At 33.6% G+C, this 21227-nt stretch overlaps 2 protein-coding genes across 2 annotated transcripts; one reads left to right on the top strand and one right to left on the bottom strand.

Moving 5' to 3' along the window:
* Positions 1-8073: 8073 nt before the first annotated feature.
* Positions 8074-9305, bottom strand: LOC110909724 (protein FAR-RED IMPAIRED RESPONSE 1-like). The gene is made up of 3 exons (XM_022154535.1): positions 9147-9305; positions 8383-8946; positions 8074-8208 (listed from the first exon to the last, which is right to left on the bottom strand). Exons 1-3 carry the CDS (start codon positions 9303-9305, stop codon positions 8074-8076), a joined length of 858 nt encoding a protein of 285 aa, XP_022010227.1.
* Positions 9306-16574: 7269 nt separating this feature from the next.
* Positions 16575-18313, top strand: LOC110869030 (two-component response regulator ARR18). The gene is made up of 5 exons (XM_022118329.2): positions 16575-17053; positions 17146-17222; positions 17306-17342; positions 17434-17533; positions 17609-18313. The coding sequence occupies exons 1-5, from the start codon at positions 16795-16797 to the stop codon at positions 18096-18098; spliced, it is 963 nt and encodes a 320-aa protein (XP_021974021.1). The 5' UTR covers positions 16575-16794; the 3' UTR covers positions 18099-18313.
* Positions 18314-21227: the final 2914 nt, after the last annotated feature.

Raw genomic sequence — 21227 nt, forward strand, 5'->3', positions numbered from 1 at the left:
CGTAATGACGTTTTATTCATCAGTATGGCGTTTTGGTATAGAGGTGTAAAGATGCTTTTACCCTTAATGAGGCGCGTCCACGTAATAAAATTGATGTTACTTACGAAAATGCCACCGCGCCAATCTAGTCCATAGATTGTTTTAATCGAACGATCGATAAGCGTTCTCACACTTTCTACCGTTTTCTCCAAATCCCGACAATATATATATATATATATATATAGGGTAAGGTTCATTTGAGAACCACCGTTATTGCGAGAACCGCGAGAACCAATGTGAACCCAAAATAAAATCTAAAAAAATCAAAAGAACACTCAATTTTTTTTAATATTAAAAAAAATCGCAATATTTCGTTACAAAAAAAAACATTTTTTTTTCCGAGTAACAGTTATCTATGCGCATGTGCATAATATTATTACTTCGACAAATTCTATAATACGTTATCATTAATAGACAATTGCACTTAAATTTACAATAACATCCGTAATACACTACTTTTTACATTACCAATATTCAAAATGCACATGTGCATCATTAAGTATAACCATGATATAACGTGTTTTGGTACAAAAAAGTTTGTGATTTTGAATGGAGAAGTAGGCCCATATACATGTTTTTTGGTTAGTTATATCTAGTGGTTAATGGGTTGTTTATAGTTGTCAATTTATGATGTAATATGTTGATTGGATGGTATAAACGGTGTTTATATACATGTAATAAAGTGAAAATATTGGTAATGGTATTGTATTATGGATGGTAAGAGGTAATGGTATTGTATTATGGATGGTAGGAGGTAATGGTAGTGTATTATGGATGGTATGATAGATGAAATGGAAAGTGTATTCAAAGTAGTGTACAAAAACACCTTATTTCATGTTGATACATATAGATGCGCATGTGCATTTCTAATATTGGTACTGTAAAAGGTAGTGTATTACATATGGTAGTGTAAATGAAAGTGCAATTGTCTAATATTTGTAATGAATTACGGAATTTGTCAAAGAAATGACAAAAATGCACATTTGCATGTTTGTGTATTATGGATGGAATGATAGATGAAAGAGAAAGTGTATACAATGCAGTGTAGCAAAACACCTTATTTCATGTTGATACATATAGATGCACATGTGCATTTCTAATATTGTTAACGTAAAAAGTAGTGTATTACACGTGGTAGTGTAAATGAAAGTGCAATTGTCAAATATTTGTAATGAATTACAGAATTTGTCAAAGAAATGATACATATTCACATGTGCATGGATAACTATTACTCGAATTTTTTTTTTTTGAAATTTTTTTATTATCAACGAAATATAGCGATTTTTCCAAAAAAAAAAATAGTAAAAAAATTTTTTTTGGGTGTTTTTTAGATTTTTTTAGGTATTACTGTTTGTGTTCACACTCGTTCTCGTAAAAAAGGGTGGTTCCTAACGGATCCTTCTCCTATATATATATATATATATATATATATATATATATATATATATATGGGAATGATAAAACAAAAACCCACTTGAGTTGAGAAAACTCAAAAAACCTTTGTAAAAACCACATGTAACATTTTTATTTTTTTTCTAAAAAAATAGGAAATGTAACATACATATATTTGAACATTTTTATAAAAGAAAAACAAAAAAGCGCCAAATAGTTTATTTTTTAATAAATGTTAAAAATTTCATGTTACATAATATATATATAAAAAATGTTAAAAATTTATGTTACATAATATATTTGCCCAAAAAAATGTAACATACAAATTTTGAACATTTAAAAAACATTCCCTCTTTTTTTAGAAAAAATTATCAAGTACATTTATGTTACATTCCCTCTTTTTTTTTGAAAAAAAAATGTTTCATAGGGTTTTCTTGAGTTTTTTCAACTTAAGTGAGTTTTCGTTTTATTTTAGGGTTAATGGATTTAAACACCCCCAACTATGGCCATTTGGCCGCTGGCACTCTCAACTTTGACTTTGGCTCACACCACTCTCAACTTAAAACATTGATTGTCATGGCACCCCCTCGTTAAATATTCACTAACCAGGTTAGTAAATTTAGCCTATGTGGCAATTTTATCTGATGTGGCACGTATGATGTGTCATTTAAATCTGATGTGGCCAATTAATTTTTTAAAGAAATCTATATAATAATTATTATATTTAATATATATATATATATATAATATGTGTATTTATATATGCAGAGTTGAATCTGTACATCTCCATCTCCCTCTCCCTCTCTCCACCAACAACTGCCACCATCAACCATCACCGCCACCACTTCCTCACCTGCTAACATCCACCCCAGATCTGAAACAGCCACACTACAACCGCCCCATCAGCATGTATATAAGCTCCATGTCCGCTCAAAACAACCACACTATATGAATCTGTCTCTGGCTAGTGTTGACCCGGACCCAAAGCAAAACAGAATCGAATAAGGCTCCACCGCCATACGTCGTTGCCACTACTGCCTTCGTCGCCGTCGTCGGCCGACATCTCCGTCACCGGTCAGATTTGTTTAAATGTTCTGCAACAGGATGGTGACGGAAGGGGGGTATGGCCGGCTGGTTAGTCGGAGTAGAGAGGGATAACGAGGGGTGTTGTGTGGGGGTTACATCGGAGGATGGTGGCTCACTGGCGCTGACGAAGGTGGCGGTCTTCATTTCATTCCGACAGAGTCACCGATCAGATTTGTTTCGAACTATCTCTCTCTCTCTCTGCTTCACTTTCTCTTTCTTCTCTTTCTGATCTCGTTCTCTGCCTCTCTGTCGTTGCCCCGTCGCCGTGTGCAGCGGCTCCCTTTCTTCCGATCTGCAACGTGAAGGTGGAGTTGAAGGGTGGTTGGGGGTGTGTGGGTGTCGGGTTGACTGTGGCGGTGGTGAGAAAGGGAGAAGGAGATGGTGGCTGGGTTGATTGTGGCGGTGGTGAGAAAGGGGGTGAAACCTGATGTTGGAGATGACGAAATCTGATGTTGGTGGTGGTGAAATCTGTTTGCCGTTGGATTTAATCAAAAGAAAGAGACAAGTTTTTTTGGTTTTAAAATCCTAATCGTGAAATTGTGACTTGTTCAACAACCATTGGTCACAAAATGGCCACGTCAGCAAAAATAGCCACGTTGGATAAAAACAGGCCATGTCACCATGCCACGTTGGACAAAATGGCCAAGTCAGCAAAAAGAACTAACCCAGTTAGTGTTTATTTAACGACAGGGTGACACAGCAACCCAAGTGTTAAGTTGGGAGTGGTCTAAGGCAAAGTGAAAGTTGAGAGTGCCATCGGCCAAATGACGATAGTTAGGGTGTTTAAATCCATTAACCCTTTATTTTACACACATATATATGTATATATATTAGACGTCTTTTCAGACTAGACACTGAATTATAAATATAGACTATAAATTAGTACACATGTGATTTTGTCTTGTTTCCTTGGTTAAAGTTTTAATTGCCAAATAACTTGTCAATGCAAGAGAAAGTGACATTCGAATATGGACGGAAAGAGAGGTGACATATATAGATGGTCGTGATAATGACAACAATTATTGAAGCGTTGAAGAAAAAACAATAAATTTAAAGGAGAAGAAACATGATTTTTTAAAAATCATTTTTCTAACTCTATTTTTTTTCCATTTTCAATAACTCACATTTATTTCATTTGACCATCGACAGTAGCTTGAGCTTAACATGTATCGAGATTGGTGGATTGTTGAGCTAATATGCGTTGATTGGGCTTGACTAAGGCTAGAAAAGTTCAAGCTTCATAACAGTTTTCCATATGTTTATGTGTATACAAAATCATAAGTGTACTTGACTACGTGAGAAATATGTGATGACAAATTAAATATAAATTTTTACGAACTATGAACACCCTCATAAGGAACCCATCTAACTTCATTTGGAGTTTAAAATGATGTGTTTGAAATGAAAGTGAACTGGGAAATTTGGTGGGAACTTGTCCCATATAGAAAATTTATAAATCTTAAAGTGGTTTATAAGTAAAAACACAAGACATTTGTAATTATAAATCTTAAAATGGTTTATAAGTAAAAACACAAGACATATGGAGAACTAATTATCTTTAGTTTGGTGTTTTTTTTTCAATTCCTACACACACCCAAGAGATGGTGTGAAATTTAAATCTTAATTTTTATAGACTAAGCTAGTGGTGGATCTAAAACTCCTTACAGGGGCAACGTTTTAAAAAAAACGGTAACGAATTCGAAAAAAACGTCAAATTTTTCTAAAATTACACTACTATCGGAGCGTCCAGAGGTAGCGGGGGCTACCCCTATTGTTTTTTGAACGACCAACGAATCATCCAAATGAGCTACTGGTGAAATTCACCACATCGGGATACATTCGCACCGCACCGGGGAAAACCCTCACTTAGGGTCGAGGCCCGTGAACACTCGCCTGATAGCACGACAGGCGCCACATAAAATAATGAGGAGGGTATGAATAGAACATGAGCCCCTTAAAACACCAAGTGTCTCCCTTACTACTTCACCACCACCTCATTAGCGAGGGCTACCCCTGTTAAGAAGCTAGGTGCACCCCCAGGCCCGGCCCAAGGGTAAGTAAACCCAAGCAAGGGCTTTGGGCCACCACTTAAGAAAAGCCCCAAATTTAAAAAAGACTGCTAGTTTTTGTATATATATTTAAACTAGGGCATCTAAACATAAAATGCAAGGTTGGCTTAGTGGTAAACTTCCTCTTTGTTTACCAAAAAGGCGGGGGTTCGAGACCTGCTTAGGCCGCTTTTTTCCTTATTTATTTTTAAAAACAAAGCCAAAAATCCAATTGGTACAAGCCCAACAAAAATAACCTTATTTAGTAGGCCCCAGATCTCTAGTTCGCTTTGGGCCTCTAAAATGGTTGAGCCGGCCCTGTGCACCCCGAAGGTAAGTTTACAAGGCATTTCATGTTCAGAGGTGTTAACTCTAAAATTCAAAAATGAAATTATAATATTATCTCAATTTGGTCTCAGCACTTTCTTAAATTTAGGTTTTCACGTGTAGTGGAAGACTTAACTAGTTACAAAACCAATAATTTATAGCTTTAATTTAACAAACACCATTTAGACTAAAGGGTATGGAGAGGATGGGCTTGGAGGGGATGAGCCGCCATGTCGACGCCACGTAGGAATGGCTCGGAGGGGATGGACCTACGGGGTGGGGGATGAACCCCTTTATGTATATATATGTATGTATAGGTATATGTGAGAGGCAAGAGAAAAAGGAGGACCGGCTACCCCGGCTGTGGGGTGCCGGGTGTGCCGAGGTGTGGGGGACCGGCGCCGGTCCTAGCCGGGCCTCAGCCGGCCCCCATACCTTCTAGTCTTATATCTCACAAGTGGGATAGTATTCAAGATCGCAATTAAATTTTACAAACCGACAAATGTGTATACAAATACTAGCAACATCTATTTAATGCTATTTCCTAAAAGTATGTGTTTAACAACATACTAGCAATGTTAAGTGAGTTTACACACATATCTTAACATAACCAAACCAAACCAAATTTTTAAATTTTTTTTACCTGCATATGCGCTCCTATATCTTCTTTTTAGGCGTATGGCCAGCATACAGAAGAAGACTTGTGAAGGTGCATTACAAACCAAACATACGCATACAGCATACATGTGTGGGCGTATGAATACGCCACCTACATTTACCTTTCATGCATTTCCCACTTTTAATCATATGTCAAATCCAATTCACCAATGATATCCTATTCCCTCATAGTACGACTTAATTGTGTACATAATTTTGAAAGTTACGACTTGTAGAACACTGCTGTCAATGACATTATAGTCTAATGACATTTTAGGGGTGAGATAAGACTTAGGAACAGAGGCGGAGTATTATGGGTGCCCGAGGGTGCACCCGCCCACCCCAATATTTCAGTTAGAAGTGTATAAGTTTCGATTTTTCGACCGAAAATTTTAAAATTATATAGGATCGTCCCCCGATTATTTTTCCTAAATTGTATATCCTAAATATTTATAAACTTTGTATATAAATGATGGGTAGTTTGTTAAATATACACTTTGTTTTATTTGGAACTATTATTATTTAACCCGATTTGAATCGAATAGCCAACCCGACTCGAAACATAACGATAGGAAAAAAAAATTTGGGTCCCATCACTTTACGCCCCCTCGAAACTTTTGGTCAAGCTCCGCCACTGCTTAGGAATGATAAGGTCGTTCAATTCCCACAAAGGAAATTTTTCTAGATTTATTGGTTTTTCTCCCGAATTTGTGGATATGCATTATTAGTGGTTAAGTTATTCTACAAAGGCTCCTAATTTTAAGAATTATAAGAAGGCTTTATAGAGTGACAAGTGTCCAACAACCTAAAACCTAAACTTACTACACCACCATTCAAAACCTAAACACACACCCACACCCCACCCCACCCCCACCAAAACACCTTAACCCCCACCCCCGGAAAAAAAAACCCCTCACCAAATAACCTATTTCTACTTCTATTATAATTTTCCGTTCAAAAAAAAATTTATTATATTTATAAATATATTACTATATATTATTATTACTAGGAAAAATTACAAGTTTTGTTCTTTATCTTTATAGTACTTTACAGGCGGTGTCCTTTTTTTCAAATGTTGACAGGCGGTGTCCTTTAGTAGGTATTTTGTTACAAGTTTTGTCCTTTAGGCCAAACCCAGTTAGAATTTTTTGGTTAAATTTGGTCATGTGCCTTGCACATGAGGGCATTGATGTCATTTCATCTCTTTAGGGACTATTGTGTAAAAAAACTTATGTTTAGAGACTAGTTTGTAAATAATTCTTATTTAGGGATAATTTGTAAAAAATAAAAACTAAAAGAAATATAAGCTTTCTCTCTCTATAATCTGAACCAACCCATCTCTCTCTCTCTCTGTAATTCGAACCAACCCCAATCTTCTAGAGACCCAATCTGAACCAACTAAAGCTTCACACCAAGAACATCTGTAGTACATATGGCATGCAACTCACTGTCTCTCATTCACACTCAATGTGAGTTCTTTAAAATCAACTTAATAAACCCCCCCCCCCAAATCATTACCCTCAAAAATTACCGGAGGCGGTGGAGGTTTATCGATGAATACGGGTTCGGACGACGGTGAGATCGAGACAGCGCCACAGGTCTGTGATCGGAGACGGCGACACAGGTCTGTGATCGGAGACAGAGACACAGGTCTGCACCGGTTGATGATGATGGTGGTTGATGTGTGGGCGGCGGCGGATGGTTGTTGTGGTGGTGGGAGGTGGGAGATGATGTTGGTGGTAGAAGTGTGGGCGACAGCAGATGGTTGTGGTGGGAGGTGGTGGTGGATGATGGTTGAGAAGGATGGCAGATGGTTGTGGTGGTGGGAGGTGGGAGATGGTGGTGATAGAGTTCTTGGTGACGAAGATGTTGTACAACCTACAAAACGCCGTTGTTTGGTCCCGGAAGGCATGCAGGAAGATAGAACAACTGAAAGCTCTGTTACACCTAAAACAGGGGAAAATACTGATTATGTTAAAGTCTCACACACTTCAATGTCTATTGAAGAAGTAGTTGGAGTGACTGAAGCTATTCAAGAAATATAGATTCAAACAAGTCAATGAGGCATCTAATTGCAGTTGCTCAGGCAAAAAGAAAAGAAGCTCACTCACACAACCTTGTGCATGAAAGTGAAGCATTTGGGAAAAGCTCTGGTTCTATTTCTGTTGTTCAAACAGTCACAACAAATTAGGGTTTATGGGGGTTATAAAAGAGGGGAAATGAAGGGATGGGAGAAAAGACATAATTACCCTCATGTGCTTATCATGTGCCACACATTAACTGAGTTTTTTAACCAGGTTGGGTGGAAAGGACAAAACTTGTAACAAAATACCTACTAAAGGACACCGCCTGTCAACATTTGAAAAAAAGGACACCGCCTGTAAAGTACTATAAAGATAAAGGACAAAACTTGTAATTTTTCCAAAACTTTATCAATTTCACTATTCCTACCAATTTCATTAAACCGAATATTGCAATGATTTGATCCATTTGAAACAACATCTCTCATCCATCTTCTATGAACTTATCTTCTAGGAAACTCAGTTATATCATCATACCGTAGAACATAAAATATATGGCGGCACAATATACCAAATTGTTCAAACCGTTTGCAAGTACAACTTATACTTAAACCATCTTCTTGTTTACTGTATTGAACCTGTAAATAAAATTAAAAAGCTATATAAAATTAGTGAAATGCAATATAAAATGCAATGAATAATAAATATAATACAGAAATTAAGTATATGATCATATAATGATAAAACGCAACAAATAATGGAAAAAATAAAACGCAATAGATGTTTAAAACAATATAAATTTAAAAAATTACCTTGAATAAAGATATGCATGGCTGTTTGAAATCCTTTATTTCATAATATTGAACATCACCCACAGTATCATGAGACTTTGGCATACACTTTGTAATGGCAGCATCAATTTTAATATGAATATCTTTAAAAATTGTTTTGGTATATATTTCTGATGCTTGTTTCTCCAATACAATGTCACTCCAGGTCTTAGACTGAATATACCTTGTATCATGATCATTCCTCCTATGCTCATGCCTTTGAATATCCATTGCAATCTCAAAATGAGTGAAAAATTCAACAAGTGTACATCTTGGATTGCAAATCTGACCAAAGAAGTAATTCTCGCTTTCACATCTAGACGTAGTACGCATAAGACCAGCCAAATTCTCTCCATGGTAATAAGCGGCAATCCAATCAAATCGAAGATCATACATATCTTTTAACCACTCATGATTTTCTAATCCAAAAGTAGACATTATTGAATGCCACTCAGTTTCAAAATCTTCCGGAATAATAGTATCATTCCAAACAACATGAGTCATTTTTGTATTAAAATCAATGTTTGCTGACAAAACAGGACCAACCTGTATAAAAAGTAATAAAATTATTAAACATAAAACGCAATATATTGAAAATGATAAACATAATGCATTAATGGTAAAACGCAATTGTTTTGTAATTCTATTAATAACAGTGTTTGGGGGTCTTATTGTATAATACATAAAACGCAATAATAAACCTATATAAAAATTGTAGTTTATTAAATCATAAAACGAGTTAATACCTTTGTCTTCAATTTCTCCCATATATGCCACATACATAACCTATGCCTACTTCTTGAAAGTACATCCTTAATAGTTCTCTTCATTGCAGCATCTTGATCAGTAACAACAACTTTAGGCTCATTTCCAAAAGCATTATTAACAAAGCACCTTAAAGCCATCTATAAGAATCTCCAGTCTCAGAACCAAGTAATGCACCACCAAATGTGACATTCCTAAAATGATTATCAATCCCAGTAAATGGTACAAAAACCAAATCATATTTACATAAAAACAAATTAATAAAGCATTAGGAAAAATAGAACAGGATATATAACGCAATAGAATATATAACGCAATAAATGAAAAAAACTTACTTGTTTGATTCATAAGTAGCATCAAAACCAACTATGTCACCAAACACTGTATAATTTGTTTTTGATTGCTCATCAGCCCAGAAAAGTCCTTTCAATCTTCTATCTTCACCAATAACATAATCACATGTGAAACCAGGACAACATTCTTTCTTCCTAATAAGACACCTAACTACCATTTCTGCAACATACTCTCCTATGTAAAGATTCAAATCCCTTCTATAGTTCTTACAATCAACTTTACTAGCACCAACTTCACCAAAACCACCATACATTGTTTTCATAATATTGAATGCTTTAACAGGTCCAATATTGATTGCAGACAATCCAGATATAAAACTCTCTTTAACATAATCAATACTTCTGGCAGCCGGCAAAAATGAATATCTTCATCTTCAACAAAGATATGATTATGTTCTTTTTCAAAGTAGTAGATTTTAAACATATTATTGTTCTCTAATATTAATTTCACATGAGCATTGCATCCAACTCTTTTTGAACCTCTATTACGTCTAACAATCTTTTTACTATTCTCATCAACTGAACCAGAATCTATTTCTTTGCTAACATGAAATCCTTCTTTTGAGCAGACAATATATCTTATTTTGACTAAACCACCAACATTTTTCCGAGAGGTATTTTTTCTTGCAGAAAAACCTACAGGAAGTGCATATCTCTGATAAAACGCAAAAGCCTCATCAAATGATTTAAAATACATTCCAACAGCAGGTGTAATGGATCCACTGACTTTAGGTTTGAAAAACTTTCTTCTACTGTTTAAGCATACACGTTCCTCCCACTTGGAAATGTGATCTGAAACAATTAATAAATAACTATAAAACGCAATACCTCTTATATAATAATGTTTTTAGTGTTAAATCTCAAAATATGTTAATAAAAATTTAAAAATACAGACCTTTAAAGTTTGTATATGAACTAATATGGATAAAAGCATAAAACGCAATACGTTCAGTAAAACGCATCCAAATAATGAACAAACAAAACAATGTATGAAACGAAAAAAACTCTAAAATTGTACAACAATGACAGTTATTGCTTTATATTACATCAATCTTAAATTTAAAGTTTGTATGCATAAAACGCAATAAATGATGAAGAAACAAAACGAACAAATTATGTTAAATTATACAACAATAACAATTAAACTAATGAAAAATCAAATATTAATAACAGAAAGACGAATTATAAAACGTAAAACAATGAATTTTGGAAAAAAATAACAAAAATTTACTCAAAATTGAAGTTAAACTTACCAACAGTGTCTGAAGAAGACATTGAGGTTATCGAATTGACAAACGAAACAAGATTATTGCTTGAAAAAGGGTGAATTGGCGATCGATTGCGATTTAGGGTTATAGAATCTTCAATTCTGTTATGAAAGTGATGAACTAAGAAGAAAGGTAACATAATCTATTATCGAATTAGAACGAAGATATGATAATGTAAAAAGACGAAAAAGCCCACGCGTCCAAAATTTTAAAAAAGAAGATATACGGCTAAGATTGTTTCCTATACTTTCTAGCCAAAATAAACTTTCTATTTGATTTTTTCCCTACATAATTAATGCATGTATGGTATCTATGATGCATATATTATGATGATGAATTAATCAATGGTAGAGAGTGAAGACAAACATACTCATTCTGGAATGATGGTGTTGATCCGCATTAATAGGTGTGTTTAACATATACCCATGCAAATTTCATATAAATTACTTCAGTTTTTTGGACTGTTTGCATTTAAACAATTATCTTATTTAATATATTAAACTAATGCATGGGATAGTAGAGAGTTGACCTTATTACTGGCATTATGCCCATTTTTCTATGGCCTAATCAAACAAAAATTATATTATAGATTTAATAAACCCTTCATGCAAAACCCTAGACTTTATAGTCTCAAGAAGCCATAGAAAACACACATAGCTATCTTCAATGTGCAAGTGAATCTTTACCTAGTTTAATATACATTATATGACACTTAATTATTTTATTTATTACGTTTGAAGTATTGCTAATTAATTATTGGATTTATTAATAGAATATATAAAAGAATAGTAATTAATACGGCAAGTAATAGCATATTATAGGATTCTTGGCCATTTGGAACGGTTTGTTAATTTCTACATTATATATATACCTGCAAGCATAGTTGCTATTCTTTTATGTCTTTTTTATGTTTTTGATATTTCATAGTTCACTCACTAGGTTAAAGATTTTGCTTTATGGAAGATTTGCATCCTTCAACAGGATGTGATACTAGAACCTAATTGAATATTTCAAACCTACTACCTTTTACTTTATAAGCAATATATTGACTGAACACAGGTTGCTAGCGTTGACCAACTACAAGGAGTTCAAACTATTTGTTCTATTGTAGCTAGGTATTTGAACATTTTAACTAGTTAAGGCATGTGATTTATATACCAGAGACACTACAAAAGTTGTACTTTGTTGCAATTTGTGCCTTTGGTATTATACCATGCGACATACAATTTTAGTATGTGATGATCGCTAGAAATCCTTCGGTCGAGGAACAATGAAACTCGTCTTGAAAAGATAGTTTTAGATAGAAAGAAAGATCTTAGGTTAGATCTAAAGCTATGGGTCGGGATAGATATGGTTATATTGGTAGATCATATCTTTGAGATTTGTTAAATCTATAATACGGTTGAAAATTGAGGGATGCATTGTGCATCACCTATATAGCCTAAGAATTACTCCATCTAATATCAGTTTGCTAAAAAATGTTTCATCTAACTTGTTAAGCATGTGATCAGAACTAATAAGTGGTATTAGAGCTACTCTTTAGCTAGGATGGGAAAGGCGTAACACGCAAGTGATGTCCCTAAGTTTACCCTAATATATTCAACGATATACAAGTAACCGTGCTCCTTGACTCATTGCTTCACTACGAATGTGAATCATGTATCAATAAAGTCGATTCAGATACCTTGTATAAAATTCTTGACGGTCATGAGATTGAAATGCAATGGTACAAAATAAGTGTGTCGTGAGATTGAAATGCAACGGTACAAAATAACGTCATATCTCACGGGTTATCGATGGAGTAGATACCTAGCGGACTTCAATTTGAGGAGAGGACTAGTATGTGCAAACTCAGTCTTGCATTACAAAATTAATTGCCTATTTATAAGCTGGTCAATTTGTTCTAGAGGACAAATAAATAAAAACTTCCTGTTCTATAAAAACGTTAGAAGAGTCTTGGACCACTGATTGTATCAAATATCAATTATGATTGGAAGGATAAAGAGGAAAAACAAGCACTCCTTTGACCTTTTCATTTGAATTTACTTTCATCAATTCTTAATATTAAATAACTTATTATATATAGTTTAGTTTTTAAAGTTATACCATAAAATCTCATATTTTATTTTTTAGTTTGATATTAGTCTTACTATATTTTATAAGATGATGTTTATCCAAAAGGTTTGGCGCATCCATGTGTGTCTAAACTCTAAACCATTGCAATGATATATTAAACTCGTTATAACACACACGCTCCAACTACGACTCACTTAATTGTGAGTTTTGATTACATAAATATCATTTCCTTGTCACAACAATGCATATAAGATATGAATATATATAACAAGTGAGTTGTTTCTATCCTCAAGCAACGAAAATGATATGAATAATATTATTATTAGGAAAAACAGTGAGCGTTGTTACACGAGGAATCTTATGGAAAAGTGAAACAAAAAGTGGGAAAAAAGAAGAAATTTGTTTGTATCGACGGAGAAAGGGGAGGGGTCGTAACATCCCAAAAGGAATCCGTCAACGACCGACATACCGATTAGCAGCACCCACACAGACTAATTTTCTCCCTTGGGCCCCACACCCATCTACCAAGTTAAACAAATCACGATTTCAGAAAAAAAAATCATGGAATATTCATTAATACATGATTGTACCTTTGTTTTTCAACAACTATATATATATTTGTAAAAAAAAACAATATTTTTTCTAGCACAATTTATGCATTTAATCACTAGAAAATCATTTATATCTAATCTAATACTAATAAAAAAGTATGATTAATGCCACATGACATTCTTATACTAAAACAAGAGCCAACTTAATACCACATGGCATTGTTTCATTCAATTTACTATTATTATTATTATTATTAATTAATTAATTAATACAAAACAATAAAAGAAATCATTAACAATTTAATAAGAACAAACACTTAGATAATTATTATTTACTTTTGAATTATCTAAAATATATAGTTAATTATTAGTAACAACTCTACTTATAATAAACAATTTCAAATGATGTCAATGTATTAACATCTTCTTATTCTTTAAAATGATTTTTTTACTATATGTTTAAAACATTTATTAAATAAATTATAATTTTATATTATAATAATAAAAATGGTAAAGAATGGGTTAATCCGATATTTGAAAACCGGTTTACTTCCGTGCTTTGAAAACACTTTTAATGTTATTAGACTCGTGTAATAAACGGGTTTAAAGATAGAATATATTCATAATAATTTTGATGCAAGTCTATACTCACCGGATGTCCTAAATAGAGTTATATTTTTAGGCTTGCCAAACCATTGATAATTACCAAAGTTCAGTGTTCCAGTGACGTTATCAAGAAATATTGATTGAAAGAATGGTTTATGTAATGGAACTCGACTACAGGTCCTATCACTGGGTGACCAGGTTATTGAGACACTCATATCTGGAACTAATACTTGCACTTGAACGTTTATCCCTAGATTTCGTTTAATACCGCCAAATAGAATGATTCCATTTAAATTGAAAAGAAGACAATTTTCTCTCGCTTTATATTTTGTCATGATGATAAATAAAAGTATATAACAATTTCTAAGTAAAGTTGGTGTGTTTCTAAAAGAATCGGTTTTTACACATGACCAATTATTGCGTCATCTATGATAAAAAAATTCACTTATGTAAATTTTTGAACAGAATATAAATTTAAATAATTTATAAATTTATATCCTTAAACCCGTATGGTACACGGGTCTAATAATCTAGTAATGTAATAAAACATGTACTCTAAACACATATGCTGATAATCTGTATCTGAATCATGTACAAAGTTTACATTACGTATGAAGTGTATGAGAGAATGTGACATTGATCTAGCAATCCAATAGCTGAAATTAGATAGTCCTCAAAAATCTTGAAATTACGTAACCAAAACAAGTGAAACAAGTATGGAAAGGGGCAAAAAAGAAATAGTCACTATTGTTGATTTTTAATCAACTCCCGTTATTTTAAACAAACATAACTTTTCATCTGGTAGCATTTTTTTTTAAATTACACCATAAAATGAGTATTTTATTCCTTTAGATTTAATTTTGCTATTGCTAGAGTTTTTTTTTTTTTTTTTTTTTTTTTTTTTTTTTCTAATCTTTAAACACATTACAGCTACGTAATACTATGTAAGCTACGTAATACTATGTGATTATGTAATACCGGTCAGATTTTACAACTTCTTGTTACATATTTACATGAACCCCATGCTTCTTACTTGAATGACATTTGATAGATTGTTGTAGTAACCTTCCCCAAAATAATAATTGGATGTATAGTATTAGGTGTATTAAATTTGATAAAAATAACTAAAATATTAAATAAGGTCATAGATATTTTAAAGTGGCTATATCGTTTATTATGAGAAAAAAACCAAAGCAGGAGTTTAGATTTGAGGAAGAACTTTTAAATAACTTTGACAAGTTTTGTTTTAATTATATTTTTAACTTAATTGTTAATTTGTTACCGATATCATATATATGGGTGTTTTTGTTTTAATTATATTTTTAACTTAATTGTTAATTTGTTACCGATATCATATATATGGGTGTTAATTGTATTGTTTTGGGAGTCAGGTGATTTTGGGTTGATACATTGACACGTTAAATAGGTAACCTGGACACATTTATAATTTTTATCTGTGTCTGAAACATCAATAAAACTCAAACACACTTAAAACTGTATTGTATCGTGTCGTGCATATTTCCAGTTAACTCGTTTTAAGTTAATTTGCAAATATGACTAATACATTTACTATCAATTCAAGCATCTCATGACTCCATTTTAAATAAGTTAAGGGTTAACCCGTTTAATTATTAAACAAGCCAAATTTAGACCGAGTTAACCTATTTAGTAAATGTGATATATTCATGTTGACGCATTTAATAAACACATTATATTAGATTATGGGGTATGGGGCGTGGGTTGGGTACAAACGCCCAACTCACCACCCCGGGTGGGCTTGGGTTTCGGCGTGGCCCCTTGGGCGGGGGTTTCAGTCCGGGCGTTGGGCGGGCCTAGCGGTCTTCCGTGGTCGGCTCTCATTGGCTGGGTTGGCTAGGCTATAAGTGGCTAGGATTTAAATAATAATTTTAGGTTTTTTTTTTTTTTTTTTTTTTTAATTTTGTATGTATTTTTATAATAATTGAAAAAAAAAATTATAACACGTGGCCAACCCACGCGGGCTAGCCACGCCCTGCCATGCCAACCCAACATGCAACTGACCAGCAGTGCCCCTCAAAGTTCACGTGTCAACCCATGCCCCAAAACCCCGTCCCACCATACCCCACAGTCTTTAGAAAATCTAAATCCTGACATTTTCGTGTCACGTAAAGAAATGACTCCACTTGTGAAACCATAATTAATTATTTTCTCATAGTTTTGTTGAAATTCCGTATGGGTCACTATATCGTGAGAGAGGATGTATGACTATCGCATTTGGCCATTTGTCGTCAGAAAAATGGAAGGCATTAATTAATATAGAGACTTAAATCATGAAAAATTTCCTGTATGAAAACTTAGCCCTTATTTCCTGCTTAAAAATATTCCATCTAATCATCTATAGTTTACGGTCATTTTCTGTCCTCAGAAAACATGTCCATATTACGTAGGACATATGGTCCCATGGCCATGGCTATGACCCATGCAAAAATTGTATGTATGTATAATGTATGTACATGCAATTAGAATAGAATATTTCATTTATTTATATATGGAAGCATACATATAGACAAGTCCATCCTTAGACTTTTAAAGGGTCTAATAAGTCATGCCCATTTCTTTGGTCAATTATCTCTCAGATTCAAAGCTAAATAAATATCATATCATATCAAGCCTTGCTGATTTGAAAAGGCAAAGTGTGTTCTCATGATCATTTATCTTTAAAGATTGATGAGTGCAAGAACACCTTATTGTTGTCAGTTAGTTTTTGATCTTACAAGCTTGAAAAATTGAAGAACGATGGTGGAAGATGGTGAATGTGATAGTTTAGACTTGAATGATCACATGTATTGCAGGAAAATTGAAGATGATGATGATGGAACTAAAACGAAATCGAGTGAGAGCTCAGGGAATAACAGCACGGTGGATCAACAAGAGGGTGAGAAGACATCTACTGGAGTTAGACAATATGTTAGATCCAAGATGCCTAGATTGAGATGGACTCCTGAACTTCATCACATATTTGTTCGAGCCGTCGAACGACTTGGTGGTCAAGAAAGTAATTCATCGGTTAATCCTTTCTCGAAGTTGTGTGTTTTGGGTTGTCTTTGATTGTGTAATTGATCTTTCTTTGACTTTGTGTTTGTGTAGGAGCAACTCCTAAACTTGTGTTACAACTTATGAACATAAAGGGTTTGAACATTGCTCATGTGAAAAGCCATCTACAGGTAATAATATAAAACTTAGATAATTTTCTTGTAATTTCTATATATTGACATACTAATTTTCTATATCTTACTTACAAATATAGATGTATAGAAGCAGGAGGATAGATGATCAAGGCCAAGGTATGTTTGTTTTTTTCAGATTAGGGTTTTCATGATTCTTGATCTTTCTTGATTTGCAACTGTAATAACTTCTTTTACTTTCTAATTTTAGTAATAAATGAGGGAGACTACTATACTATGAGAAACAACCATGTTCACACTTTATGGCAACTTCCCATGTTCAATCCAAGATCATATAGTCTTAATCCAAGGTACCCATTCCATTATTCTTTCTTAAATTTACTTGTTCAATTATTTAACACGATTCGTTCATATTATCAATGCAGTAGTCACATGGCACGCTTGATATCCAGAAACAACATGAATACTAGAATGACAGATCATGGCTTGATCAATGATAATGGATCTTACTATACTAGCAAGATCTTGAACTCATCTGTGGATGAACAAAATTACAAGATTGCCCATCATGAGTTTGAAGATAATAAAGCAAGCTTGATGCAACCATGGGTAATCAAACAAGCCTTAAACAACACAAGGTCAACTCTTGTAGACTATCAACTCATGAATAGTCAAAGATTTGATCATAACCCACCTGAAACAAAGAAGAGAAAAGCAATAGACAATGGTCTTGATTTGAATCTATCATTAAGCATCAATGTAAGATCACTAGAAGATGAAGAAGTAGACAACTCGTTGTCTCTTTCTTTATTTCCTTCTTCCCCAAAGAAGAAGAAGAAACATTTTAGCTGGTTAGAAGATGGTGAACTTGCAAGGAATCCAAGATGGGCGAGTACTCTAGATCTGACTATATGAATTCTAGATCGAATTCTAGTGAGATGTTGTTGGTACTCGCTTACATTGTAGGGTTTTTAGGGTCATTTTGATGATAATTATTGCTATTTATAAGCACTTATTACTATATTAGTTCGTACCCAGTTCATGAACTCATCGTATTTCTTGATGTTTGTATGAAAATGATGATTTATCTTTTATTTTCTTTGAAATCATAGTTCAAGTTTCTACTTTCATACCTAACATTTATCTAAACCTAGAAACCTTCATCAAAATAGTAGAAAATGTGATGTTTTTCAACAATTGTGGTGGCCGGTGATGGAAGGAGTATGGAAATTTACTGATGTCTGCAGTGGTTGAAAATGGAACCAATTTATGTTTATTATATTTAAGAAGGGCAAACATTCTTGCCATGCATGAACATGGATCTATGATATATCACACTCCCCTAAGATTAAGGTGAACACATCTTGTCTTTACTTGTTCAGTTCTTGTTGTTTACAAAGACTGCAAATCCATTGTGTTTCCCTATGTGTATATATATTTAGTCTTGGTACATACAACTAGTACATACTTCAATGTCCACTTATTTTTTTTTATTTCCTTTTCTTTTACACTTTTTCTATGAATCTATGTATTTGTACCGGTACTTTTATAACTAGACCAGTTATAAAACCCGATCTTACCTGTTCAGTCAGTTCAAATAAAGGCTGTTTAAATGGACTCAACCATGTCAATCATATGATTTGTCTGACTTCTTAGTCCAGTCCGGTTCTAAAAATATTTCTCAACATCAAAATCTTACCTTTATTTCTAACTAACCAAAAAAAACACTTCAAACAAAAATATTTAAAAGAACTCTACACTCCTAAATTTATATAAATCAATAGGAAAAAAAAGTTATATACTACTAAATGCGTAGAAAATACTGAAAACCCGACACTAGAAACTCAGAGATTAAAAAGTGAGTCATAAAAAAATTTAAACAGTACTTGAATGGTGTAGATTTTAATAGTTTTTTCCATAGGAATGTTGTTGTAAAAAATGTTGGTAAAAATGAGTTTCTCATTAATTTTGGATAGATAATTATATTTATGTGTATTGTATAAATTTTCATTTGTAGGTTTGTGTTATACCATGTGAGAGAATCATAACGAATCAAATCATATCTAAAATAGAAGTAAGGTGAATAAGATACCAATGCTCGAAGTTATATGGTTGAAGTGATTTATATGGAGGAGTACTCCTTATATATTGTTTACCTTTAGGCAAATACTAGTGGGAATCCTAATGGGTGCGAAGCACTCTAACTTGCACTTGCGTTCACGCGCGCTTAATTGGCGTGAGCGATGAGCGCAATGTGGCGCACTTCGCACACTCGCAACGCTGCGAGCCGCTTTTGTATTTTTGTCCACATGTGCGTGGTAAAAGACATGGCTTAGGCGAATGACGTGGCAATTGCGCAAGATACTCAGGCGCACGTCATTTGCTACGCCAAATAGTGCGGGTGGCATGTGGGTTGGATGCCGCATGACCAATGACGTGTCGAGACGTATATATAAATATTAGCTATATTATGCCGGTTTTTAACACAAAATCAAGCTTCAAATTTAAAACATGGTAAAATAAAATCACTTCTTCAACATGTTTGGGCAAGTGTACCCACCATTAGCGTAGTAGAACAAAGATAAGAACTGAAATCGTCTAAGGACACAAGAACTTTCAATATCGGAGTTTTAGCAACATTTAGTCAAACCAAAAATTGAGTTTTGTGGAAAGGTTTTAAACATAAAAATAAAGTAACTAAAATTAAGCGAGAATAATAGCAAGAAGAATCACTTGGATCTGACTTCCTAAAAATTTCTAATTTAACTTCTTTGGTTACGGGCTTTTCAAGAGATTTTTATACGGAAAATACGTCTCTTTGGTATGTTCTCCCTAGTACTCTGCTAAATGACACACCTAAAGTCATTCTATGAAGAAAACAAATTTGTATGTTGTTAATGTCATAAAGTGGTAGGTCTTCTTGGTCAGGCAGACGTTACCCTCGACTATGTTGGTCGGAAGCAGCTGGGCGACCATCCTGCAAAGTCAGAAAAAGTGTTAAATAAGTTTTAACTATAAGGGATTAGACCCACTATCTACTATGACTCCCTCGATTTGATGCTATCTCCTATACAAAAGAAAAACACTAGAAACATTTCATGTAGATTGAGAAGAGTACTCTCATACATCCACAACTTTTTATTTTTCCTATTCTTTTCTAAACACCATTATAACCGGCGTTATCTCGGGTCTGAGAACCATCTCCGGTTGTACACCTATTGTTTCGGTTATGGTATTCTTGGAGACAGAGGCATTCGTCTAAAAACGAGGTGTAAAATATGTTTTAAGGGACCTGTGTCAAACACGATCCTCAACCAAAATTGTCAACCTTATTATTGTGTTCATTGTTGTTGTCAAGAATCATGGTTGAAGGCTCAACATGGCATGGACTCAAATCAAGGATACAACAAGAATGCTCGTTACCTTTGAAAACGAGGCTTGTATTGAGTTTGGTATATAGAGTTGGTATTTTATAGGGTGGGAGTTGGCTACAAAGTCTATTTTTCATAAAAAGTGTAAAAAGTCATAAAACATCATCATGTCAACCATAAAACACACTCAAAACCCACAAATAATAAAGTGAAGATTACTAAAACGCCATATTTGTGGGTTTTGTGTTGTGTTTTGGATGATAAGGCTTTGATTAGCGAATGACTAGCATTAGTGTATTTTATGTTGATTATCATGTTGTGTTTTATATTCATAGTTCAACGATGATGTGTTTGAAGTTTTTATAGACTGATAGAGTTTAGATACTGTGTTTAGTAATCTTCACTCTGTTATTTGTGGGTTTTGAGTATGTTTTATGGCTGAAATTATGGTGTTTTATAACTTTGTACACTTTGTAGGAAAAATGGACTTTGTAGCCCAACCCCACCCGTATTTTATATTCATTTTATTTAGATTTAGTAAGAGATTACTATTACTATATATATTATATTATATTATTATTTTAACAAAAGGTGAACCTTTTTTCTACTAATATAGCATTCATAATTAGGAACAAAGCATAACAGGGAAGAAAAATGAATATAATATGAAAAT

Source organism: Helianthus annuus, chromosome 1, assembly GCF_002127325.2.
Source record: "Helianthus annuus cultivar XRQ/B chromosome 1, HanXRQr2.0-SUNRISE, whole genome shotgun sequence".
NCBI classification, from domain to species: Eukaryota; Viridiplantae; Streptophyta; class Magnoliopsida; order Asterales; family Asteraceae; genus Helianthus; species Helianthus annuus.

Bases quoted from the DNA above. Each gene is read 5' to 3' on its own strand.
- LOC110909724 (XM_022154535.1), bottom strand. From the start codon at position 9,305: ATGGCTTTAAGGTGCTTTGTTAATAATGCTTTTGGAAATGAGCCTAAA. The intron at 8,947-9,146 runs GTATTAACTCGT...CTTTTTATACAG, and splicing joins GGGAGAAATTGAAGACAAAG to GTTGGTCCTGTTTTGTCAGC. The intron at 8,209-8,382 runs GTAATTTTTTAA...TTTTATTTACAG, and splicing joins CATGCATATCTTTATTCAAG to GTTCAATACAGTAAACAAGA.
- LOC110869030 (XM_022118329.2), top strand. From the start codon at position 16,795: ATGGTGGAAGATGGTGAATGTGATAGTTTAGACTTGAATGATCACATG. The intron at 17,223-17,305 runs GTAATAATATAA...TTACAAATATAG, and splicing joins ATGTGAAAAGCCATCTACAG to ATGTATAGAAGCAGGAGGAT. The intron at 17,343-17,433 runs GTATGTTTGTTT...TTCTAATTTTAG, and splicing joins GATAGATGATCAAGGCCAAG to TAATAAATGAGGGAGACTAC.